Genomic DNA, 25,292 nt, shown 5'->3' with positions numbered 1-25,292 from the left:
GCAGTTAGGACCACAGCCCTGTCTCTTCTCCTGTTGGCTGTGTGATCCTAACCTCTCTGCGCCTCAGTGTCCCCGTCTGAGAAATGAACGTGACCGCACCCAACTCATGTTAAATGAGGAGGTCCATGTCACAGGGTTTAGTGACAGCAGCTGCAGGGTGCACAGTGAGCCAGGCACCCCTGTAGCCTCCGACTGGCCTTTCAGCCTCTGCCTTCAGCAAGAAGCCGCGGTCAACGGAAGTGGCCGCGGGCAGCCCTGCGGTGTTTGAGGCGGAGACAGAGCGTGCAGGAGTGAAGGTGCGCTGGCAGCGAGAGGGCAGCGACATCGCCGCCAGTGACAAGTACTGCCTGGTGGCCGAGGGCAGGCGGCACACACTGACCGTGCAGGACGTGGGCCCTGCTGACCAGGGCTGCTACGCCGTCATTGCAGGCTCCTCCAAAGTCAAGTTTGACCTCAAGGTCATAGAAGCAGGTAGGAGCTTGGTGGGCCAACCTGGGGGCACCAGAGCTGTCCTGCTCTTGGCCTTGGCTGCCCGCTCCCCTCTCCACACCCCAGTGCCTCCCGGGTCCCTTCCTGCCACTGCCGAGGTGGGAAGGAGGCCCAGCCTGCCCTCTGTGGAGCCGCCTGGCCAGGGCCCACACTACAGATGGCCACTTGGCAGGCCCCATGCTGGCAGGGAAGCCCTGGAGGTGGGCACCCGCGGAGCCCAGCCCAGGCTGGCGGAGGAGAGCAGGGTGGACCTGAGGGCCGTGCTGGGCGCTCAGTCTGAGGGTGAATGAAAGGCAAGATGCAGGCTGGCTCCCGGGGCCAGGCTGTGCCACCTCTGGGAGAGGCCCAGGGGATAGGAGGACGTGGCCCAGAGGGATCTGGACACTATCATCCAAGTGAGAAGCTTCGCAGACTGGGGGCTCATGGGGCTAATGCCAGGAGACATGGGGGGCTCCCTGATTAGAAACCAGGCCTTGACCCCACTCTGCCCCATCCAGAGAAGGCAGAGCCCCAACCTGCCCCTGCCCAGGCCCCTGCGGAGGCCCCAGCAGTCCCGGGAGAAGCCCTGGCTACTGAGCCGGAAGGAAGCGCCCCGAGTCCCGAAGGTGACAGGGGTTGGACAGGGATGGACAGGGCCAGCGGGAAGGGGTGTCCCAGGGCAAGTCTCAAAGGCCTCTGCCCACAGGGTCAAGCTCAGCAGCCCCCCATGGCCCTGATGATCCCATTGGTCTCTTCGTGATGCGGCCGCAGGATGGCGAGGTGACGGTGGGTGAGTGTGGGCGCCTCTGCCCAGGGCTGGTGTGGGAGGGAGGCAGCAGGGCACCCCAAGCCCAGAGCATCACCCTCTCTGGCAGGGGGCAGCATCACCTTCTCAGCTCGAGTGGCCGGGGCCAGCCTCCTGAAGCCACCCACCGTCAAGTGGTTCAAGGGCAAGTGGGTGGACCTGAGCAGCAAGGTGGGCCAGCACCTGCAGCTGCATGACAGCTACGACCGGGCCAACAAGGTGGGAGCCGAGCCTGCGGGAGGCTCAGGGACGGCACCGGGGACACTGGGCAGGGGACCTGGAGAGCCCCCGGGAGGCACAAGGGGTACAGGGGACAGCATGAGACTGGGAGGTGCAGGGGTCAGGGACCAGGGCACACAGGGCGCATGGCGAGGTTGAGAGAGGGTTGTGGGGGACTTAGGGGACCCCTGGGAACTCAGGAAGGCTGGGGAATCCGGGCAACCCTGGGGATACCAGCTTGGGAGCTGGTCCAGTCCTTGGGTGGATGGGTATCAGAGCTCAAGGGATTGGCCAGAATCATTCCTCATTAGTCAAAGAAACCAAGGCTTGAGAGGCAAAGTCATTTCTCCAAGGTCACCCACAGGCCTAGAACCTTAAGCTCCCTGTGCTTTGACTCCTCGCCTCTGCTTCTTTCAGTCTTGCACAGTCCACCACTGACAAGGGAGACTCTAGCAGGGCAGGGCCAACATGTCCAGCTGTGCAGGCTGGGCACTGCCCCAAATGGCCTTATATTAAGTGGCCACCTCTGGCCTTGTAGCCGCCTCACAGTCTTGAGAGGTGGAGCCTTTTTCTAGTTTATACAAAGCTCCACAAGAGTTAGCTGACCCTGGGGGCGTGAGAAGGCTGGGAGGCATTGCCATGCCCAGTCTGCCTTAGGGAGAAGGACAATATCTCCTGGCCCCAGTCTCCTGAGTCACCTACCCCACAGGTCTACCTGTTTGAGTTTCACATCACCGATGCCCAGGCCAGCTCTGCTGGTGGCTACCGCTGCGAGGTGTCCACCAAGGACAAATTTGACAGCTGCAACTTCAACCTCACCGTCCATGGTGAGGGGCCTGGTGTCTGTCCTGGGCTCCTAGTCCCCGTGGGCCCTGGCCTCCCATATCTGCCCGTTTCCCAACTCTAAGGAGGGTACCTGGCCTTGGCCAGACACGAGTGCTGACCGCACCCCCAGTGCTGACCCATCCCCGGGCGGCTTGCTCACGGTGTGGGGGACCTCCACAGAGCTTTGGGGGTGGGCTTGGGACAGAGTCCGGAAGTCAGCTGGGGTGGACTCGGCTTTAGTCCTCTTGGTGTCCCTGGCTCTTGGCACAGAGCCGTCGAGTGTTGTGGGGGAGGCGAAGGACAAACTGAGGTGAGGTCAGTGAGGCTGCCCCTTACGGGGTTGGGGACCATAAAAGTCCCACTCCCTGGTAACTTGACCTGTGGAAGGCGGAGAAAGTGGGGTCCTGGGACAGATGCCCACCCTCAGGGGGACCGGGATGGGCAGATCTGTGGATACTCAGAGACCCCAGGGAAGGGCTTCTCCAGCGCCACCCCCTGAAGCTCCCTCTCCTGTCTCCTTTGTGGTCCCAGAGGCCATTGGCCCCGGAGACTTGGACCTCCGATCAGCTTTCCGCCGCACGTGAGTGGCCGTCTCTCCTAAGGGCCTGGGGAGGCCAGTGATGGAGGCTGAGGCCCGTGGAGTCAGGGTTGGGGGTGAGGTGGGGGAGGGGACACAGTCCAGGGAGGTGGGGGCCGGTGAGCTGCCCTGGCAGGTGAGGATACTCTCTGATCCCCACAGGAGCCTGGCCGGAGGAGGTCGGCGAACCAGGTACCCCTTCCCCAGCCCCACCTGCCCTGTACACAGACCCTGGGGGCCTGGGATGGGCAGGGAGCCCCATCTGGCTAGCCTTTCTTCCTCCCACACACTCGACCCAGCTGCCTCCAGTCCCCTCCACTGAATCCTCATAGGAATCTCTCTCCATAGTGACAGCCACGAGGACACTGGGACTCTGGACTTCAGCTCCCTGCTGAAGAAGAGGTGAGGCCCAGGGAGTCATCTCTGGTGCAGATATTGAGGCCCAGTTTCAAATCCCAGCACTGTGGATTTCTAGCTGTGTGGCCCTGAGAAACTCACTGCACCTCTCTGAGCTGGTTTCCATGTCTATCCAGAGGAGTGGTTCCTGCATAGAAAAGAGTTAAAAGTCTGTGCAGATGTGTGAACAGCCCTCCTCAGTGTCCTTCACAGTGCACTGTAGTAGACTCTCAGGACCCAGATAGGCTGAGAGAGGGTTCCTGAGGATGCAGGAATTGCCCCTCAGCCTGGCCCTACTAACCTGTGCTCTCTCTCTCTGTCCTCTCCCTCCCTCTCTTCCGGCTCCTCCATTGTGGCTGGTGTCTCTGCGGCCCAGAGAGTAAGGAACAGGGTCTGGGTGCTGTGGGGCAGCAGGGTGCTGGTGGGTGTTGATCTGACCCTTTGGGGATCCACACGGTCTCTGCCAGGGTTTGGTGAGAGACGCAGACCAGGGTGAGGCTCCCCACTGCCTGGGGTGAGTCTGAGCCTCGGGTTGCTCCTGATGCCACCTATGCCACTCTGGTGTCTATGGGACCTTAGGGGTAATGAGGAAAGGCGTCACACACTGGAGGTCCTGCCCGGTCCCTCCAGCGCATCATTGGTACCCCATAAATGTTGGGGTGCGAGTGTGGGAGGAGGTAAAGGCCCGGGTCTTGGTGGGGAGGTGCCCAGACCTCTAATGTGTCCCTACCCTTTCCGCCCCACCTGGAGCAGCAGCTTCCGGACCCCGCGGTGAGTACCCACAAAGCCCCGCAGCTCAGGTCCCCTCCCCAGCCTCAGCGCCCAAGCCCCACGGGCCCCCAGACTCTGCCCGGACCCCCCAGAAGGGCAGGGGCAGAGGGCAGGCGCAGCCCCGCTCCTAGGTTCTGGGTCCCCAGAAGCCCCACCCCCCAGGCGACAGGGGATGCCCCGACCTCTCAGCACGGCCTGCGGGACACAGGGACCCAAAGCTGGAGGCGCCAGCCGAGGAGGACGTGTGGGAGATCCTGCGCCAGGCACCCCCCTCCGAGTACGAGCGCATCGCCTTCCAGCACGGCGTGACCGACCTGCGCGGCATGCTCCGGAGGCTCAAGGGCATGAAGCGCGACGAGAGGAAGAGCACAGGTTAGCCCTCCCCCGGGGCGGCAGAGGAGGAGCCTGGCTCCGCCTAGAGAGGGACAGAGGAGAAGGAGCCTGGCTCAGCCCAGGGAGGGACAGAGGAGAAGGAGCCTGGCTCAGCCCAGGGACTGGAGAGGAGCAGGGCCAGCTTAACGCCTCCCAGTGCCCAGGTTAGCTCCGCTCCTCACAGACAGAAAATGAAGCCGAGGTTAGCTCAGAGAGGACCACAAGTTAACCCTCCTCACTGTGTCAAAACTAGGTGGCCCCTTCTTTCTCCGACCCTCTCTGAAAAGGGAAGAAACCTGGTTACCCCTCCCCACCTGGAAAGAAGAGGGAAGAGGCTGCCTTAGCCCGAGAGCCGGCCGCCTAGTCCTCTTCAGAGATAGGCAAAACAGGAGGCCATGGGTTAGCCCATCTTCCTTCCAGGCAGGTCAAGCAGGAGGGCCCAGGCTAGCCCTTCCCCATCATCTGATGGACAAAGGCTGGTGTGAGCAGGACAACAGTGACCGTGCTGCCTGCTCAACCCCGTGTCCTCAGGGTCCACTCTGTAAGGACCTTCAGTGTCCAGGCAGGGCCATGGAAAGTGAGCTCCTCCCCTCACACACACACACACACACACACACACACACGCACATGCTTCTGGGGAGCTGGTTCATTCCTCCCTGGCCACCTGCCCAGGGTCCCTGAGCCACTGCCTCTCAGACCCGGTTGCATGGACGGCGGCCTAGCCCTGACCTGCATGGTGGCTCCCGTTGGTATCGGGAATCTCTTGATGATGAACCTCTGAACTTCTGGCCAAGGCCTGCAGGGGACTGAGGAGCAGCAAATGGGCAGAGGAAGTCCCAGGGGACAGGCACATCTTGTAGTGAGAGTAGTAATAGTAACAACAGTAAAAAACAAAACAACGACAACAAAAAGCCCCAAGGACCTAATAAGCCAGGTGCCAAGTGATTTACATGTTACCTTATTTGCTTCTCCCAACACCCAGATGTAGGGGCCATTATCATGTCCATTTTACAAGTGAGGAAACTGAGGCACGGAGAGGTTGGTTAAGGAGCTAGCTCAAGACCACAGAACGCCAGGCAGAGCTCTGCTTCTGCCCCAGAGGCTCCAGGCCCCGCCAGGGCGTCTGAGGGCTCGGGATCCTCCTCTGCCCGGCAGGTGGAGCCCGGTTCCCTCGCAGTGCTGGGTTTACAATCCTGACTGCAAGAGGAGGCTCATCCTGGGCCAGCCCTGGGCTCCAGACCCAGCTCAGCCACATACCAGTGGGGCTGGTGGCCTTGGGCCAGTCATCGCTGACTCCTGTGTCCCTTGTGCAGCACAGGGCACAGGACATTGGCCTCGAGAGCTGAACTGGAGAGCGCTGGGTGGGGTGCAAAACTGGGGTTGGTAGGAGTGCAAAACTGGGGTTGCTGTTAAAACAGGGGCAAGAAGAAGAGGAGGTCCATTTTCCCATCCCTGGCTTTCTGACAAGCTTCTGTCTTTCTGGAAGCTTCTAACCCTGTCCCTAAACCAAGCAGGTGGAGAGGACCTCAAGGAAAGGAAGACAAGACAGAGAGAGAGAGAGAGAGAGAGAGAGAGAAAGAGAGAGAGAGGGAGAGAAAACAGAGATGGCGAAGCTGTCATAGTAGAGACACAGAGAGGCAGAGGCAGGGAGAGACGTGGGGCTGGCGGAGGACATGAGTGCCTGCCGCAGCCACCATGCTGTGCCTGGGGGAGCAGGGTGCGGGCAGCAGGCTGGCTGGGGCTGAGGGGTGGTGCTCAGCCTTTCAGAAGAAGCTGCAGCCGGCCTACCAGGTGAGCAAGGGCCACAAGATCCGGCTGACAGTGGAGCTGGCCGACCCTGACGCCGAGGTCAAGTGGCTTAAGAACGGACAGGAGATCCAGATGAGCGGCAGGTCAGCAGGGTGGGCGCGATCCTGGGCTGGGGCGGGTGAGCCATCCTCCTGCCCACCCACCCCTGTGTCTCTGTGTCGTCCCCCATGGCTCCATCCCTGGATCTACTCCCATCTTTCTGACTCTGCCCTTGTCTCCTCTTGGTCTCTCTCTGGGTCTCACTTCCTCCCGTGGGGATGCTCCAATGGCCCCTTCTGTTTCATAGCAAGTAAGTCCCTCCTGGACGGCTTGAGCGGGTGGGGGCATGGGATGGGGCACCCAGGCTGGAAGGGCGTCTGTGGCCCCCCGGCACTCCCCTGTGGCCCCTGCGCAGGTACATCTTCGAGTCTGTTGGCACCAAGCGCACCCTGACCATCAGCCAGTGCTCGCTGGCCGACGACGCGGCCTACCAGTGCGTGGTGGGCGGTGAGAAGTGCAGCACCGAGCTCTTCGTCAAAGGTGGGCTGGGGACCCAGAGGCCCAGGGAAGGGAGCCATGGCTGTGGGGGGCTGGCCCTCATGCTGTCCTTGCCTGGACAGAGCCCCCTGTGCTGATCACACGGGCCCTGGAGGACCAGCTGGTGATGGTGGGGCAGCGCGTGGAGTTTGAGTGCGAAGTGTCCGAGGAGGGGGCCCAGGTCAAATGGTGGGTGCCAGGGGCCTGGGGATGTGGTCAGGGCGCGGGTGGGGTCCTCTTCCCAGAGGAGGCCACAGCCCTTGCTGCCCACCCATCCGGCCAGGCTGAAAGATGGGGTGGAGCTGACCCGGGAGGAGACCTTCAAATACCGGTTCAAGAAGGATGGACGGAAACACCACCTGATCATCAACGAGGCGACGCTGGAGGACGCGGGGCACTACGCCCTGCGCACCAGCGGGGGCCAGGCGCTGGCCGAGCTCATCGTGCAGGGTGAGGCCCAGGGAGGGGGAGTGGGCCCTCAGCCTCAACCCCACCCAGCCTCATGGAGCTATCAGGCAAACCTGGGGCCGAGGCCTGTGTGACTTTGAGCTGTCACTTGGCTACCTGTGCCTTGTCTTTCCACCTGTAAAACAGGATTACTGAGGAGCCACTTCAGAGGGTGTTGGGAGGGCCAGCTGGGCTGGGCAGCTGAACCCCAGGTTCCTTGTGTACACGGCACCACCAGGTACACCACGTCACACATGCACACGCGTGTTCACGTACTCGCACCTGCCAGACAAGCACAGGGTACCCGAGCACCCGCAGGGATTGACCCCTGCACCCAACCCCCTCCCGGGCTCACTGTCCCCACCTGCCCCCCAGAGAAAAAGCTGGAGGTGTACCAGAGCATCGCGGACCTGGCGGTGGGTGCCAAGGACCAGGCTGTGTTCAAGTGTGAGGTCTCCGATGAGAACGTGCGTGGCGTGTGGCTGAAGAACGGGAAGGAGCTGGTGCCCGACAGTCGCATAAAGGTGTCCCACATTGGGCGGTGAGTGCACGGGGTGGCAGGGGGCAGGCGGACGGAGACACACAGAGATGGGGAGAGAGACAGGCAGAGACAGAAGAAATGGCGAGAGAGGAAGAGAGACTGGAGGAGAGTTATACGGAGACAGAAAAATAGGGAGAGACGGGGAGGGTCCATCAGAGACGCAGCAGGACCACGCAGTACCAGATCCGCAGGTCAGAGCCCATGCCCTGCCCCCCACTTGTGACCGGAGCCGGGACAGGCTGCTGCGGAGGCGGCTCTGGCCAGAGGCCTCTGCTCTCCAGCCTCTGCTCCTGGCTGCGCATCTGGGCTGCCGTGCTGGGCCCGAGGTCACAGAGATTACCGACCAGCCCTGCTTGGCCTCTAGGGCCCCGCCAAAGGAACACTGTATAGAAACCACTGTCATGTCGCCCACCTGTGAAAACAGTCGAGGGAGCTGGGAAATGTGAAAACGGAGAAATGGAGCATTTTTGTTTGTTTTATGTTTTTTGGTGCTGGGGATTGAACCCAGGGCCTTGTGCTGGGTTCAATCCTTGTGCTGGAGCATTTTTAAAGAGCCAGAACACAGAGGAGCAGGGTGTCTGTGGGGCCAGGGGTGCGTGGCCCAGTGGGGTCCCCTGAGCCACCGCTGCCCTGCAGGGTTCACAAGCTGACCATTGACGATGTGACACCTGAGGACGAGGCCGACTACAGCTTTGTGCCCGAGGGCTTCGCCTGCAACCTGTCAGCCAAACTCCACTTCATGGGTGAGCAGCTCCAGGGTGCGGTGGGGGCAGCAGAACCAGGAGCCCTCGGGGCTGGTCCCTGCCCTGGCCCTGGTGCCATTTACTCTTCTTTCTCTTGCAGAGGTCAAGATTGACTTTGTGCCCAGACAGGGTGAGTCCCGGGGCCCCTGTGCTCTGCCCACTTCCCCACACCCAGCCATGTCTCCCCTCCACTCCAGACATGGGGAAGAGCAAGGGTCCTGGGTGGGGGGCCTGAGGACAAGCTCCAGCTCTGCCACTCGTCACCGCGGTCAGTTATGATCTCTCTGGCCTCAGTTTCCTCAACTCTGAAATGGGGGTGTTGCTGGTGCATCTTCCATAGCGTGGTTATGGGGATAAGAGACTATGCGAGATGTCAAAAGGCGTTGCAGATGTGAGGTTTTGTTATTACATCTCTATACAATTAATTTTTTTTTACTTTTCAATGGACACAATGCCTTTATTTTGCTTGTTTATTTATTTATTTTGGGGTATCAGGGATTGAAATCAGGGGCATTTGACCACTGAGCTACATCCCCTGCTCTATTTTGTATTTTATTTAGACAGAATCTCACTGAGATGCTTAGCATCTTGCTTTTGCTGAGGCTAGCTTTGAACTGGGTGATCCTCCTGCCTCAGCCTCTCAAACCTCTGGGATTACAGTAGTGCACCACCACACCTGACTTGTTTATTTATATTTTATGTGGTGCTGAGGATTGAACCCAGGGCTTCACACATGCTAGACAAGTGCTCTACCACTGAGCCCCAGCCCCAGCCCTAGGTTAAGCCTTAATCAGATATTTTAGTGTTCTAACTTCAGAATAGTCCAGGAGGAGGCCTGATCTATCCAGCTCCCTGCTTTCCAAACTGGGTTCAGTTAACGTTAACTCATTGAAAAAGGGTTCCACGGTGAAGTAGATTTGGGAAACACTTAATTGATCCACCTCCCTATCAATTCAGGAGGTCAGTGATATGTTAAAGGCTCTGAGAAGTTCTGCAATAAAGAAACACACTGGACTTGATTTCACTCAGGACTTCATAATTTTTTTGGCTATGGAAGCTGTCTGTGTGTGTGTGTGTGTGTGTGTGTGTTCCCCCAAGCACAATGCTGCACCAGGGTGACCTGAATGTTCAAAACATCCCAAAGAACTTCCTAGGGCAATGGAATGTTCTAGAACTCAATTGGGTTGGTGGTTACACAAGTGTATACATTTATCAAAACTCATAAAACTATGCTCGTATCTGATCATTTAACTCTGTGTAAATTACACTTGAGTAAAATTGATAAAAACCCAATGACAGGGCGTGAGATTGTGGCTCAGAGGTAGAGCACTTGCCTAATACACGTGGGTCCTTGGGTTCGATCCTTAGCACCACATAAAAATAAATAAATAAAATAAAGGTATTGTGTCCAACTACAACTAAAAAAAAAAAGTATCTTTAAAAAAACCCAATAACATAGGCCCCGGTGCCCCCTCCCAGTGACCTGTCTCCTCCCTTGCCCCTCCCCTTCCTCTAACCTGTGCCATTGCACCCTAGAACCTCCCAAGATCCACCTGGACTGCCCAGGCCGCACACCGGATACCATTGTGGTTGTGGCTGGGAACAAGTTGCGCCTGGATGTCCCAATCTCTGGGGACCCTGCTCCCACTGTGATTTGGCAGAAGACCATCACCCAGGTACTGTGGCCCCCCTTACTTTCCCCTCTGTAATGGTGTGTGAGACCACCCACCCCACCCCACATGGGGCCGGCTACCCACTGGGAGCCTGGGGTTCTGCTGGACGTGTGGAAGGACTAGGCAGGTGTCAGGTAGCGGTCAGGAGGGGCTGGGGATGAGGAGCCCCTCTGTTCCCTACTCCCGTCTTGCTCTGTCCCCAGGGGAAGAAGGCCCCAGCCCAGCCAGCCCCGGATGCTGCAGAGGACGCAGGTGCCAGTGACGAGTGGGTGTTTGACAAGAAGGTGAGTGAGGCTGATGTAAGGACATGGCTCATTGTTCTCCGTCATTTCTACCCACATGGTGTCCACTCGGGCAAAGGTTCCATGGACCTCCACACCTGGCCAGATATGTACGTGTACCTGCCCAGGCAGGGTCTCCATGGATGGACCCTCACACCTCAAGGTACACTCACACGATGGAGCAGGTAACTGACCAGGCCCTCACAAAGGCGTTGATGCTCTTGACCTTGACAGGAAGCCCTTGTGATGGGGCTGCCGGCTCCCTTGACTTGGGGCTTCCTCCCAGCGAGGGAGTGGGTTTCCCTGTCGTTCCCCAGTCATTCCAGCTGCCTGGGCACCAGGTCTGCTTCACCCCCAGCCTTATTTTGTATTTTGTTTAGAGACAGGGTCTCGCTGAGCTCCTTAGCGTCTTGCTCTTGCTCAGGCTGGCTTGGTCTCCTGGCCGCTGGGATTACAGGCGGTGCCACCGCTCCTTCTGCACCTGGCATCTTGATGGATCCTTACAGTAGCTCTGTGGGATGGTATTATTCCCAGTGAACAAGGAAACTGAGGCACAGAGGTGTTTGTCCAAGGTCCTAAGACAAAGACAAAGCTAGAGCTAGAGCCCCTTGGCCCAGTGTCCTACCCAGTGTAGGTGCCACGTGAAGGTCGCAAACTGGATGCTTTCCTGGGGCAGTTTCCTTCAGGCTTGGACTTCCCACGGATCTGCTGAGTTCCTCCCCACCTCAGGGTTGTTGGCTATTGCAGAGGCTGGAGGGGCCTCAGGGGGCCTCTGACTTGGGCCTCTCTCCCCTTCTCCTCCCCTTCAGCTGCTATGTGAGACCGAGGGCCGGGTCCATGTGGAGACCACCAAGGACCGCAGCATCTTCACAGTTGAAGGGGCAGAGAAAGAGGATGAGGGTGTCTACACTGTCACAGTGAAGAACCCCGTGGGCGAGGACCAGGTCAACCTCACAGTCAAGGTCATCGGTGAGGCCAGCAAGGTCCAGGCCAGAGAAGATGCAAGAGCAACCCTAGGGAGGGCCCATTCACTTATTCAGTCCCTCAATGAATGTCACAGGACATGTGTTGGGCTGGGCCGTGTCATAGATGGAGCAGGTTTTGCTGCCTGCAAGGAGCCTTGTGCTAGGGGGAGATGGAGCAGAAATGCCATTTCCTGCGACATTACTGCTTGTGAGCCGAGTCTGAAGTGCTGTGGGGGTGCTGAGATGCAGCAATCCCTTGTGCCTGGAGGCAGGGGGTGGTAGAAGGCTGAGAAGATGGGGTGGTGGGGGAAGGAAGGCCAGGCAGAGGAGACTGCAGGGGCAGAAGGCCAGGAAGGCTTTGGGGTATGGAGGGTGGATGACAGGATTCCTCCTAGGTGGAGGCCCGGGGAGGTAGAGAATAGGAGTTGGGATGGAGGTGACTCAGGGCAGCGGGGAGCCAGAAGGGGCTGAGTGCAGGCCTAAGACATCATCAGAAACGCATTCTAGAAAGATCTCTTTGGCTTTAGGGGAGTGGAAGCAGCCTGGAGTTGTTGGTTGGGATGGTCAGGGACTAGCAACCCTGCGTGGGGCAGGGCTGATGTGGGTCCTCCCTCCTCTCCAGATGTGCCAGATGCCCCTGCGGCCCCCAAGATCAGCAACGTGGGCGAGGACTCCTGCACGGTGCAGTGGGAGCCGCCTGCCTACGACGGCGGACAGCCGGTCCTGGGTGAGCACCAGGGCACAGGGGTCAGCCAAGGGCAGCGGTCCCAGGATGCCTGGGCCCCTGACCAGAGATCCCGCTTCACCCTGGCCAGGCTACATCCTGGAGCGCAAGAAGAAAAAGAGCTACCGGTGGATGCGGCTCAACTTTGACCTGCTGCGGGAGCTCAGCCACGAGGCCAGGCGCATGATCGAGGGCGTGGCCTATGAGATGCGCGTCTATGCAGTTAACGCCGTGGGCATGTCCAGGCCCAGCCCTGCCTCCCAGCCCTTCATGCCTATCGGTGAGCCTGCCCTGCTGGCACAGTCCCCAGGCCATCACGGTCAAGGGGTCACGTAGTCGCAGCTGCTCTGCTAATAGGCGGCCGCCGCGCTGGACATTTACTTAACATCCTTGGTCTCGTCTAATGTGCAGTCGGGGATAATCTGTCCCGTTTTACAGATGAGGAAACTGAGGCTGGGAGGAGTTCAGTGGACTGCTCCGGATCCCCCACCTTAGACTGTTGGCTATTGCAGATAGCTGTGGGGGTGGAACTGAGCCAAACCATCCTGACCCTGGCTCCTTTTCCCAGCCTCACCTTCTGCATCTGCACCGTGAGGATAGTGACACTGCACTTCACAGAGCTGCTGTTAGGGTGAAATGTGGTAATGCGGACAGGGTGCCTGGCATACTGCATTGTCTTCTGTTGGCCACTCCCTTCAACCCAGGTTTTTCATGTATGGGATGGGGCAAGAGAAGTGGGGACCTGAGGAGTCTGAAGGGCATCTGTGTGTGGAAAGAGCCCTGGACCAATAATCGGAGGCGTCTTTTGCAGAGACAGCTCCATGGTCCCCAGGAGGCCATCTGGAATCACTGTCTCCCTGAATCCTCAGTTTCCTCATCCCTGTAATAGGCAGCTGGGAGGGTGGGACAGATGCTGGAGGATGTGAGGACACCTCCTCTTCAAGAACCAGCTGTCTGTGGCAGGGCAGGCAAGGCATCCTGGGCCCAGAGAGGGGGCCCAGAGTGGGGGGGTGGCAGGTATCAGGTGTGTCTGTCGGGAGAGGGTCCAGGCTTGCCTTTGAGGCTGACATCTGGTTTGTGCAGCTCACTGAATCATATAGGCTATTCTGTTTTATATCAGTTTTTTTTTTTTTGGTACTGGGGAGTGAATCCAGGGGTGCTCAACCCCATCTCCAGACCCTGCTTTTTTAAATATAAAAACACCGAGTAAAAAACTTTTATTCCACTGTCCTGTCATTTAAAATTACAAGGATATGAGCAAATACCATTCAATGTCAGAAAAGATTAAATGTGATCACCTGTAGTATTTAGGGACAAATTAATGGTGTTTTAGCAATTTTTTGAGTCATTTAAAAAATGGTCAAGTTTTACTTAAACAATAATCAGGTTTGATTTTTGTATAATTAAACTTTTGTTTGGCTTTTACCATTCCATTTTCTCCATTTGGGAGCTGTGTAGGTTCAAGTCCTACTTTCTTCATTGATACAGCAATAGCAGACAGTCATAGCTTTCACACCTGGTTTTAGCCTTCTCCCCTTTTCTCCCCCCCCCACACACTCCATGGCGCCTGACTGCACAGGAGTCGGGTATTCACTCATTGCACGGACCATTCGTTCTTTGAGGTCTTTTCCTTCAGGTGTGTTCTCAATAATAACACTAACATATAATCATATCTAAAATACTCTCCTGAGGTTTATTTCCTTATTCTTTTGATCATCTCTTGATGTGTAATTTTAAACTCTTGTCCTGGAAAGAGGAGGGTGACCATGACAGAAGCTTTAGAGTGCGTATGAATCACTGTGCCTGCTTCTCTCATTGTGTAATCTTTCAATAAAAGAGGAGTGCACTGTTTTTTTTTTTTTTTTTTTTTTTTTTTTAGCTTCTTAGATGCTGGAGGTCCACTGATATCCTGCTCATTTATATCACAATTGCATCTTCCGGCTGAATTCATTCCTTTTGCACTCCTGAAGGAGCAATGTAGATTTCATTGCTCCACGGACAAGTGGACTCATAGGTCTTTGGTGTAGGAAGAAATTTATGCAGTCCCATGCTTCAAGCTAATTCCTCCTCCAGTCCCAGTGACCCAACCCAGATGGTAAAACTGTTTGCAGAATTCTGGGATCAGGGGTGCTGATGTCCATTTTCCTGTGAGCTGCATCCCTGCAAGCAGCAGTTTCCCTCCGCTGCGTGGCAGCCAGATGAGAGGCACCCATGGTTTCCCCCCAGCGCTCCGCCCAGTCTACTTCAGCCCCAAGGCCTCCTTTGTGTTTGATTTAGATTCAGGGTCTCATTGAGTTACTTAGGGCCTCACTAAGTTGCTGAGGCTGGCTTTGAACTTGCAATCCTCCTGCCTCCACCTCCCAAGCCACTGGGATTACAGGCATGTGCCACCATGCCTGGCCAACTTTTTTTACTATTATTTTAATACTGCATTTATAGCATTCCAGACACCGACAGAGGTGGCTCCTTGTAAGCAGCCGTGTGTCCTCTTGGCTATCTGTTACTCTTTAGGCCCTTCTTTTGTAGTTGCTGTTTGTTTCGAAGCCAGCCTAGAGATCTTTTAATGCAGTGGAAATATTCCTGAAAGTGTGTGAAAGCCGGCCGAAGGGCAGGTCCAGCACGCTGAGACTGGCGAGCCGTTGAGGGTCTGGGTCATGGGTCTCCAGGTTTCCTGGACAGAGCAAGCTCACTCAGACCCTCTCTGTCCTCCCTTTCCCAGGCCCTCCCGGTGAACCCACCCACCTGGCCGTGGAGGACGTCTCAGACACCACAGTCTCTCTCAAGTGGCGGCCTCCAGAACGCGTGGGCGCGGGTGGCCTGGACGGCTACAGTGTGGAATACTGCCAGGAGGGCTGTGAGTGCTGCCTGGGGCGCTGCCCCCTGCCAGGCCAGCACCGGTACCCTGCGGGCCCCCAGACAGCCTTCGGAAGGGTGGGCAGCAGGGTGGGTATGACACAGCCTGTGGCCTGACCTCCCTGCTCCCTCCCAGGCTCTGAGTGGGTGGCTGCCCTGCAGGGGCTGACAGAGCGCACAGCCATGCTGGTGAAGGACCTGCCTACCAGGGCCCGGCTGCTGTTCCGTGTGCGGGCACACAATGTGGCAGGACCTGGAGCCCCTGTCACCACCAAGGAACCTGTTACAGTGCAGGAGATACTTCGTGAGTGCCACTCGTCACAAGACCTGCTACTGACACTCCAGGCCCTCGATGTCCTGTGGGAACAGTCAGGGAGACTGTCAGAGGAGGGGCCAGGCCTTCATCCATGTCTAATGGTCCTGTTTTTTCCATGTCAGCCCATCAGTTCTAGAACAGGGAGAATATAGGCCACAATCTCCAAGCTCTGTGCTGTGAGTTCCTCATCTCCAACAGGAATGTATTGTCCATGTCCCCAGGACTGGGCACTGGGCCTTGGGATCAGATAAGGTCATCTGGGATCCACTTTCTATTCCTCTGTTCCTTGTCCCAACAAAGGATCAATCATGTAAGAATTGGTTCTCTAGATGGAAAAGAGGCAGCAGAGAGCATAGTGTCTCAAAGCCTGTGATTTATCAGCTGTGCAGCTGAAACAAGTTGCTTACCCTTTCTGATTCCTGCCTCTTGAAGCAGTGTGGTGAAGCTCAAGGGAAGCAGGAGTTTTGTGAATCATTTGGGGCTGAGCGGATTTGGGTTGCTCCGCCCAGCAGGCAGCTTTTTCTTAGCTGCAGCCATCTGGGCCCTACCTCAAGAGAGAATGGGCTTGGAGCCCCTGAGGGCTGGGGCCATTAAGGGCCCTTGCTCAGACACCCCCTCTGTACCTAAAGAACGGCCACGGCTTCAGCTGCCCAGGCACCTGCGCCAGACCATCCAGAAGAAGGTCGGGGAGCCTGTGAACCTCCTCATTCCTTTTCAGGTAGGCTGGCCCCATTCCCTGTCCCTGAGGGGAGAGGACACTGTGTTATCCACATCTAGCAGAAGGATGGCTCAAGACTGACCAGACCCGGTGGCCTCACCCATGTACTTGAGGCTGGGGTAGTGGCCAGCCCTTGGAGAGAGCCAGTTCAGGGTTAAGCAGTCCTTCCCACTAGGGCAAGCCCCGGCCTCAGGTGACCTGGACCAAAGAGGGGCAGCCACTGGTAGGCGAGGAGGTGAGCATCCGCAACAGCCCCACGGACACCATCCTGTTCATTCGGGCTGCCTGCCGCATGCACTCAGGCACCTACCAGGTGACAGTGCGCATCGAGAACATGGAGGACAAGGCCACGCTGGTCCTGCAGATCGTGGGTGCGTGGCCCTGGGACCTTCCTCTGAGCCCAGTTGTCTCTCATGCCTCAGCTGGGCTGTGGGGCCCAGGCCAGGCCTGGAGACTCAACCCACAGCATCCCACTTTCCATCCCTGCTGAAGGTGGCCAGCCAGGTCCTGGCTGGCAGAGGGAGGGACTCCTAGGGGCTGGTGCCACCTGCTCTTGCTCAGGCAGCATCAGAAGGTGCAGTGATCCAACCAGATCTGTCTCCTGCAGACAAACCAAGTCCTCCTCAGGATATTCGAGTCATTGAGGCCTGGGGCTTCAATGTGGCTCTGGAGTGGAAGCCACCCCAAGATGATGGCAACACAGAGATCTGGGGTTACACAGTACAGAAAGCTGACAAGAAGACCATGGTGAGCCTAGGTCCCATGGGTCATCCTGAGGTCCAGCTGTCCTTCCCTGTCCTTACCACTCGTCCCCTTTCACCTCTGCTGATCTGGCTCCCTTCATAGTAGGAGTGGAGTCACCAGGGGTTCCCAAGAGACCCCTGGCAGGGGGGACCCAGAGATCCCTCCCTTGCCTCCCGCCCCCCAGGAATGGTTCACTGTCTTGGAGCATTACCGCCGTACCCACTGTGTGGTGTCCGAGCTCATCATTGGCAATGGCTACTATTTCCGGGTCTTCAGCCATAACATGGTGGGTCCCAGCGACAGGGCAGCCACCACCAAGGAGCCTGTCTTTATCCCCAGACCAGGTGCTGTACCCTCACTCCCACCCCGGGGGAGTTGTGTAGGGAGGGAAGCCTAGCTTGAGGTGGCTCTCTTGGTACTAGTCCTATCACCAACAGGCATCACATATGAGCCACCCAAATACAAGGCCCTGGACTTCTCTGAGGCTCCTAGCTTCACCCATCCCTTGGCGAACCGCTCAGTCATCGCGGGCTACAACACTGTCCTCTGCTGTGCTGTCCGGGGTAGCCCCAAGGTAGGGACTGCGGGCCCTGGTCCAGGAGGCAGGGTCCTCTCCCCAGCCTGCCTCTGCCTTTGCTCCCCCAGGTGCCTATCAGCTTCCTTCCCCTTGGTACTCACTTTGGCTCCAGGTTCATTCCCAGCCTTGGGAGTAGTTTGGGACTCCAGTGGAAGCCCCCAGAGCAATGCCAGTCTCCCTGGGTTCCTGTCCAGTCCCCTCTTGCCTGAGATGCTCTCTTCCTCCCTCCCTCCCTTCTTCCCTCTCCTTACCTGACTTACAGCCCAAGATTTCCTGGTTCAAGAATGGCATGAACCTGGGAGAAGATGCCCGCTTCCGCATGTTCAGCAAGCAGGGAGTGTTGACCCTGGAGATTAGAAAGCCCTGCCCCTTTGACGGGGGTGTCTATGTCTGCAGGGCCACCAACTTGCAGGGCGAGGCACAGTGTGAGTGCCGTCTGGAGGTGAGAGGTGAGGAGCCTGAAGGGCCTGCTCCCAATCACCACTCCCTAAGCCTACCCAGAGCCTTGGAGGTGCAGAAAGCAGGGCAGGGGTGGGGACCCTGGGCTCAGCCATCCTGGCCTAAGTGCTTGCTCTGACTCTGTCATGTCTGATGGGTCCTGACTTCTGAAAAACTGGGAGGACTCAGGTGGCATGGGCTCCTCCTTCTCTCCTGCAGTGCCTCAGTGACCAGGCTGGCTCCCAGGGGCAGCCAGGTACGTATTCCAGACCACCCTAACACCCAGGGCTCAAGTAAGAAGCTGAGCCCTGGATCCTGGTCCAGGGGTGGCCATCAGGAAACCTGTCTACTCAAAGGGAGCCTGTGTCACAGGTACAACCGGATGCCAGCCCACATGCCAGGAGCCTGGAGAGGCGCTAGAGGAGCCGTCTTCCTGCTGGTGTGTGTGTGTGTGTGTGTGTGTGTGTGTGTGTACTCTGGGCTGGACTAGGGAGGGACAGGAAGGGCAGCAGTTAGGTGGGCAAGCCTAGTGGGCTCTGCACAGAGGAAACTTTGATAGCTGCTGAGGGAGCTCTCAGATCTCTGGGATAAAAAGTGGGTAGGCTTAGGAAGTGGTGATTGGGAGCAGGCCCTTCAGGAGGGTACATCTTCTCCATGTACAATAAAAGACCAGTGCAGTCACGGGACTGACTTCTTGCCCCATGTGCTTATTTTCACAGAAATATATAGGGGCATGCACTTGATCTTGGCAGGTATTCTAATTCCCCGATGATGACACAAAGCCCACAGTGGAATCCTGAATCCATAAAACACACAAGAGGGACCTTGGTCCTCCCTCAGGCATTCACTCCTCAGCTGAGGCAGCTCAGGCTGTGGTGAGGAAGGTGGCAGTAACGGCTGGACCCAGGCTTTCCTTCCCAGAACCCAGGGCCTGGGGCACTGTGCAGCCTAATAAAGTTCTATGCCCACGAGGCCTTCGAGGAGAGCTGATGGGTTGCTTTGGCATCACAGTGAGCAAGGAGCCCATCCCCTCCTGTGACTCATGTGGGAGATGGGCCTATCCAACTCGGGACGCTGGGAAGCAGGCAGGGGAAGGGCCAGGAGCTTCAGCACCATCAGGCCTGTTTCCCTGTTGGAGGGGGAAGCTAGCAGGTCTCAGAGGTGGCCCGGCAGTGAGGGAGTGCCAGTTTCCCCCATGGCATAGAAATTTCACAAAGGCTGGTCCTGGGGTTGTTTCTTAGCGTTCTAACCCACGGAAGACACAATGCTGGCCAAGAGCCCAGAGTGGCCCAGGCCATGTCACAGTTTCTCTCTGGACTCTAGCTGTACTGGGGACAGAGGACCATGGGCTTGGCTTTTCTGTCATTGTTAAATTAATTTGTTCACATATCAGTGACCAGTTTGGCTGCTCCCTCTAGTGGCCAGTTCACAGCACCCCAGCCCCCACAGGGCCCCCTGGTGCTGCAGGAAAAAGGAGCTTCCTCCCACAGCCTCTCTGTGATCCCAAGCCCAGAGAGCGGGAGGCAGGAGCCGCGGCCTCATTTACCAGTGCCCGGTCATGGATGACCTTATCTCCTTCATCCTTTTACTCCATGGTGGTTTCTTAGAGTCCAGGGACAGCCTCTTCAGCCCTGGGCCAAGAGGAGGCATCATTTAACACAAGGTTCCTCAAGCCTGGGCTGAAAGGAGGTGTCATTTAATGCAAGGCAACCAAGGACCAGGGGAGTTAAGGACATTTATTTCACATTCACACAGCTGTACATTTTCTATAAATAATGAGGAGCTGAGATATTTACAATCATCCCCCCACCCCCAGGCCATCTTTCCCTCCTGGTACCTGACACCAGGAGACACTGCCTCATACGGGCATATACAATGAACTTGGTCCTGGCCGCCTGTCCCTGGTCTCTGGCAGAGCAGCCAGCAGTCTCTGGGACTCTATTGCCCCAACCACTCTGTCTTCTCATGCCCAAGGCCAGGCTGACCATGGGAAAATCGCTGCTCGGCACACAGTGGCCCCTCAGTGCTGCCCCGCGGTGGCAATGGAGCTGTGGTGGGCAGCAGCAGAGCTCACGGCCACAGGCAGGAGCTGCCACTGGGAAATGCACAGGGAAGCTGGGGGGCTGCCACTCACTCCAGCTGCCCCGGCCTCTTGCTTTCCTTTTCCTGCCCACCCCTCGTCTGGAAGGGCAGGCCAGGTGTCCCTCACTGCCCAGAGTGGAACTGCCCAAGGTGCCCTGTCATGCTAGATCACAGAGGACGGGGAGCAGGAATCCTGCACTGGAGGATCACGATGCCGAGGACGAGGAACCACAACACAATGTCTCAAGGACACGCAAGGGTGGACTCACACTGTCCCCCCCAACACACTCTTGAGCCCTGAGGGAACAGTAGGCTGGTCTTCTAGATAAGGACAGGGAGAAGGTGGAAGGGACTAGCTTAGCTCTGTCACAGACACACGCAAAGACACACTCAAAAGACGTATAACTGGGGACCAGCGAAGCCACAGCGCAGGGCTGGCAGAACGTACACCCATCATCCCCTTCTCAGTCACGGTCACTTGGTGCACTTGGGAGCAGCAGGAGGCAAGGGGTGAGCCCTGGGATGGGCCAGCTGCTTCACCTGTTCCGTCAGCTGGAAACAGGCCGGGGCGGAGTTCTGAGGTCCTCTTCACTGCTACGGACTGCAGCCACATACGAGAAGAGACACAACACAGAGTAGCAGATCTCGTGGGCCTACAGAGGACAGGAAAACAGGGAGATCAGTCACTGAGACTCCCAAACTACACAGTGGAGGGTCTGCCAGGCAGGCAGCTCCTGCCCTAGCTCTGGGCACGGCCTCTGGGCTCCAGGAGCCCCAGGCCAGACCTCGTGTGTGTCCTGCTGGGAGAGGGATCAGTACGTGTGTGTTTATCTGCCAGAGTGGCAGACTTGTTCCTGCTTCAGTTGAATCTTTGCATCTAGACCAAGTCCCCAAGAGAGCCCACCCCTCCTGTCCTAGGTCCCCAGGGAGCCCTGTGCACTGTGGCCACCAGGCTGGGGTGGCATACTCACCATTGGTGTCTTGTACTTGTGGCTCACCACTTCTTTAATTTCAGGAACTAAAACCGGACAGGCAAGAGACAAAACAGAAAGTTCAAAACTAAGAGCGACAGTGCCAGCCCCCAGGCGGCAGCGCCCGGCACCAGGGTCCCCTTTCCCTCTGTGGCCTCTCACAGTGGCTGTTGTAGCAGCTAAGGCTACGACAGAGCAGAGGCTACGGGAGGCTTCTGTCCAGCCAGACTCCTCGGCTAGTCCTCTGAAGTCTGCAGTGGCTTTTTACTTGATGGCTGTGTCCACCCACTTCTTTGGGAGCCCGGGTGGCAGAGACTGGCCTTTCTCCAGCCTTGGCTGCTGTCCAGGCCCCTGTGGAGCTGCAGTGGGGCAGACATGGTCGCTAGCCTCTGCCTCACCGTGCTGAGGTGCCTGTGAACTCAGCCCTGACACCAGCCCACAAGTCTCATGTTAAACATAATCCCCTTCACTGCCAGCCCCTACAGAGGTCCTGAGGCTGGACGAAGAAGGAACATGACACTAAACCCATAAGATCTGGAAGTGTCCTTCCCTGAGTGACATATGAGAAGCCCAGGCCTGCCTGTGTGAGGGAGAGCGTCAGAGGGCTCTGGAGCAGACACACCGAGCAGGAGACAGCGAGTACAGCACCCAGGAAGGGAGGTGACAGGGAGCATCAGGCAAATACACACATGTCCACAGCCCAGAATGCAAGACTAGGAGTCCCCCTGCCCCAACCATGCAGGGGCTCTGCTTGGCCAGAGGAAGGAGTAGGGCCCCCAGGCCCAGCCATCACTGTGGCCCCCAGGAGACTGGGAGGAGGGAGATGGCATCCCCTGGAGGCCAGACAAAGTCGGATGAGAGTTGGCCACGCCTTCTTCTGACCCTGGGAGGTAGAATTCGGGCACCCAGGGTTAGCAGGGACTGAACTCCTTAGAGCAAGAAGCCCTGGGTCATTCTCCTAAATTGGAAGAGTCCCCACACATCTCTCTGGCAGGAGAGAGAAGGGAGCACAGCAGGGAGAGAACTTGGAAGACTGAGCCAGCACCAGGGGGCGGAAAGGAAGAGGCGGGAAGAGAAAGGAAGAGACAAACTGGCAATGTGAGCAGCCGGGCTGGTTGAAGGGAGCCCGCCCACCCCTGCAGGGCCCGAGGCAGGGGCCTGGGAGGCAGCACGAGCCGAGGTCACTTTACCTGCTGGAGAACGAAGGTTTTCATAGCAGCGATGAAGGGCACAAAAGAATGAAGCACAAACACAGCAGGAACTCAAAGCCCCCGGGAGGACCGCTACACCTTTCCTTAGTGCTGCCAGGGCGGCCGGCTCCAGCTTTTCCCTATGACTGTCCCTCTGCCTCGAGGCCCACTAGGCTTCTCTGTCCCTTAGTGAGTCTGCCTGCCACTCCCCACACCCCCTCTAGCACGGATGCTAGGCAGAGGGCAGAACAACGCCAGGGAGGCTGGTGGAGCACTGGGCAGCTAGAGATGGCAGCAGGCGACATGGACACAGCAGAGCTTGGGAACTGCCAGTCTGCTCTGCCCCAGAACTTTCTGACCACTGGCCGGCAGAGTAAGGGAAAGTGGTGCTAACGTCGTCGCTGAGCTTCTGCCTGCGTCTAGACTCTAAACCAGCCTAAGCCCCTCGCTCTCCTATGGCTACTATTCTGCTTTCCTCCTCCTTCCCTCTCTCCTGAGGGCTCCTTCCTCCCTGACACTCTGCTCCTCCTCTCCTCTGCAGAGGTGGTCTTCTCCCTGCCCCTAGTCCCTTCTCTGGAGCTCCAAGGTTTGAGTTACTGCCATGTGAGTCCAGACCTAAGAGCAAAATAGTGTAATTACCAAATTCCTCCAGGACAAAGACGCCTCGAACTGTATTGCACTTTTTAATGTGATTCAGCTCTATGAAAACCTGCAAGAGAGGGAGGGAGGGCGGGGTAAGGCCCGGAGGCTCCACCCCTGCCCAGCAGAGCCCACTCTCCCAGCCTCAGCCCCACCCCCACACAGGAAACCTAGCTCCCAAAGGGAGGACAGAAGAATTCACACACACACAGTCAAAAGCGCTAAGAAGCGAAGATAGCAGAAAGGGCATGTACCTTCCGCTCCTGGCCGGAGGAGAAAGCATGGGAGAGAAATGAAGGCGTTAGTTTTAATGGTCAAACCCAACCCAGAGGCCCTTCTGCTGGCCTGGGCTGCCCACCCATACCTTCTACCCAGGGCAGTGCTCATAGGACACGGTGCCCCCGGCATCCCCCATCTCAGCCCATAGGTCTCCACCCTTCCATACATCCTCCTCCGGCGCAGAGGGCTGGCACGGGCACAAAGCTTCCCTCAGACTGTCCTTGGGGTGGGAGGTGTCGGTATCTTCCTTGACACAGGATCCAGGACCTCCCAAGAGTGTGTGGTGACAACAGCAGCAGCTTGCTGAATACCATCTGGGAGGTTTACAAACACTACTCCTATGGCTTTCTGGGTGGCCCACAGTTTGCCCCCATCTTACAGATGAGGAAACAGGATCAAAAAGCATATTTGTCCATGAATAATGAAGCTGAACTTCAGATCCAAGCACATCTTGACTCCAAGTCTGTACTTCTCCCAAACACTGCTGGGAGGGTCTGGCGCTTCTCTACCCCAACTGCTATACAGCAAAAGACAGCTACAGGTCACTTCCCTATTATCAGACTGTGAGGTCGGACCCAAGAGTCACAGCCTTCACTCCTGCTCTCCTTACAATGCCTCTTCTAGGAACCTCAGTTTTCACCACTAAGCAGTCGGTACAAGCTAGTAAATGTCATACTACATGGTGTACCCAGGGGGCGCCCCAAGGGCAGGACAAGGAGATAGGCAGAGCATCTGGGGGTAGTTTAACAAGAGCTGTCTTCAGAAAGGGAGGCCGCAACACTGAAATGTGGTCAGAAGACCCTCCCCAGGAAGTGCCAGGACCTTTGTGGTCAGAAAGTACTTGATTAACCCCCTCCTTGGGCTGATGGGCTGATTCTCAGGTCTTTAGGGCTACTGCCAGTCCAGGCCCCAGACTGGAAATACACTCAGGGGCTGCAGGAAGCCTGCACAGCTGTTTCTGTTACCCCAGTCTGCCCAGCTAGACTCTGAAGAGAACTAAACTGGCGAACAGATGGAGAGAGCCATGGCAGTTAATGTCCACCTCCCCTGAGTGTCTGCTGCTTGGCCAGGGGTTGTGGGGCCTCATGTTGGGATCTGGCTCAGAGCCTTGGAAAGAGGACATCAGGGAAGGGGAGGAAAGGCACTTGGGTGAAGAGTCAGAGCCGGGAACGGACCTGGGATGTCGCGCTGGCCTCAGAGGGAATTAGCTTAATGAATGTCCACTGAGAGAAAAAGTTAGCATCGTGTTAAAAGACTGAGAGGGGGAAAAAGTCAGCTCCGGGGTGGAGTCACAAAGAAGGAAAGATGATCCTGAAGTGCTCTCCATCAAAGGGAGGGGCCTGGGGCCTGGGGAATAGGTCCCAGAGTGGGAACACTCAAAGGAAGAAAAAGAACAGAAGAATCAGCAGAAAGAAAAAGCAAGTGAACACACACGCTTAGAGGACAGAGAGGCCACACGCACACACCAGAAATCCGTGAGATGAGCCAGTCTAGACTCCCAAAGCAAAACCACGGAGCGAAGCACACCCTGGGAACACAGGAAGGCAGAGACACGCAGAGGGCCAAGTGAGACGCTCCCACTCACACTGTGTGAGTCTAATGGAGGGGGTAGCACGGCCACCACACCTCATGCTCTGTCCCAGCTCCCCACAGGCTCCCTGTTGCACCTTCACGGAGCCTGGTGGTCTCACCAAGGTCACTGTGCCCTCCCTTTGATTTCTCTCTCGGCCAGCTGTCCAGTCCTCCCTCTGGTCCAAGACTCCCTTCGTGCTCACTGGGACAGCACTGGGACCTGGCCACTGATCCTTATTGCAGGTGGAACAACAGGGCCAGGTAGCCTTGTGCTGCTGCTTGCACCTACCTGGTTATGCATGAACTTGAGATTAATCCCTTCCAGGGTGACCTGCAGCAAGCCACCCTCGCCTGTCTTCATGTCCTGCACAGGGAACTCGCCGCCTAGTTCAGGCCCTGCAATGAGGAAGGAGGTTGTCAGCTAACCAGCGAGGCGGTCAGCTCACTGCAGCCCGGCTCCTAGCCAGGCCTCCAGCACTCTCAGGGAGTGTCCTCTCCTCACCGGGTTTGATGCTTTGTTGTCGGGCGGCAGCACGCTCCATGCTGTCCTTCACGCAGTAGTACAGCTCCCGACACTGTGACACAAGGGGAGAGAGCACCCTGTCACAGCAGCCTTCAGGGTTCACTGCCCCCTGCTCTTGGATGGCTGCTGCAGGGTGAGGCCAATGCCAGCACTCAGGGACAGCTTTAGTTATCCCACACAACAGCTGGGGGCATGGAGTTTGGAATTTTAACTTCCCAGAGAGATGCTCAATACTTGGCCCTCAATGCCTATCCAGTC

The 25,292-nt window shown here is 57.3% G+C and overlaps 2 protein-coding genes and 1 pseudogene across 49 annotated transcripts in view; 1 reads left to right on the top strand and 2 right to left on the bottom strand.

The window, feature by feature from the left end:
* The first annotated feature begins 783 nt into the window (after positions 1–783).
* On the top strand, positions 784–19,357 carry MYBPC3 (myosin binding protein C3). The gene is made up of 31 exons (XM_081279251.1): positions 784–884; positions 987–1,094; positions 1,175–1,258; positions 1,344–1,492; positions 2,202–2,319; positions 2,849–2,897; positions 3,057–3,086; positions 3,243–3,296; positions 4,041–4,061; positions 4,270–4,433; positions 6,193–6,334; positions 6,637–6,761; positions 6,842–6,947; positions 7,042–7,208; positions 7,581–7,746; positions 8,383–8,489; positions 8,590–8,619; positions 10,026–10,165; positions 10,366–10,446; positions 11,253–11,412; positions 12,031–12,135; positions 12,224–12,412; positions 14,852–14,986; positions 15,122–15,289; positions 15,931–16,019; positions 16,195–16,390; positions 16,627–16,766; positions 16,948–17,107; positions 17,201–17,337; positions 17,603–17,789; positions 17,998–19,357. The coding sequence occupies exons 1-31, from the start codon at positions 788–790 to the stop codon at positions 18,006–18,008; spliced, it is 3,615 nt and encodes a 1,204-aa protein (XP_081135377.1). The 5' UTR covers positions 784–787; the 3' UTR covers positions 18,009–19,357.
* On the bottom strand, positions 13,072–14,486 carry LOC308634887 (methylthioribulose-1-phosphate dehydratase-like; annotated as a pseudogene). The gene is made up of 2 exons: positions 13,559–14,486; positions 13,072–13,110 (listed from the first exon to the last, which is right to left on the bottom strand). The product of its transcript is annotated as a methylthioribulose-1-phosphate dehydratase-like (transcript).
* Positions 19,358–19,495: 138 nt separating the features above from the next.
* The window catches only part of MADD (MAP kinase activating death domain), a 52,136-nt gene continuing 46,339 nt past the window's right edge, over positions 19,496–25,292 (bottom strand). For 31 of the 47 annotated variants that reach the window (XM_081279240.1, XM_081279229.1, XM_081279196.1 and 28 more), the window contains 5 exons: positions 25,014–25,086; positions 24,801–24,907; positions 22,661–22,730; positions 20,832–20,878; positions 19,496–20,513 (listed from right to left, as the gene is read on the bottom strand). In XM_081279240.1, the coding sequence (XP_081135366.1) occupies positions 20,409–20,513; positions 20,832–20,878; positions 22,661–22,730; positions 24,801–24,907; positions 25,014–25,086 (402 nt within the window). In that variant the 3' untranslated portion in view covers positions 19,496–20,408. The remainder of the gene's footprint in view (positions 20,514–20,831; positions 20,879–22,660; positions 22,731–24,800; positions 24,908–25,013; positions 25,087–25,292) is intronic. The other 16 variants (XM_081279212.1, XM_081279214.1, XM_081279216.1 and 13 more) reach the window with 1 other exon arrangement.

The sequence above is a fragment of the Spermophilus citellus genome (assembly GCF_964194105.1).
Source record: "Spermophilus citellus genome assembly, chromosome: 2".
Lineage (NCBI taxonomy): Eukaryota > Metazoa > Chordata > Mammalia > Rodentia > Sciuridae > Spermophilus > Spermophilus citellus.
This window is presented reverse-complemented; position numbering and strand designations above follow the sequence as displayed.

Coding starts and splice junctions, on each gene's coding strand:
- MYBPC3 (XM_081279251.1), top strand. CDS start 788: ATGCAGGCTGGCTCCCGGGGCCAGGCTGTGCCACCTCTGGGAGAGGCC. Junction 2,898..3,056: donor CGATCAGCTTTCCGCCGCAC/GTGAGTGGCCGT, acceptor TGATCCCCACAG/GAGCCTGGCCGGAGGAGGTC. Junction 17,108..17,200: donor TGTCTTTATCCCCAGACCAG/GTGCTGTACCCT, acceptor TATCACCAACAG/GCATCACATATGAGCCACCC.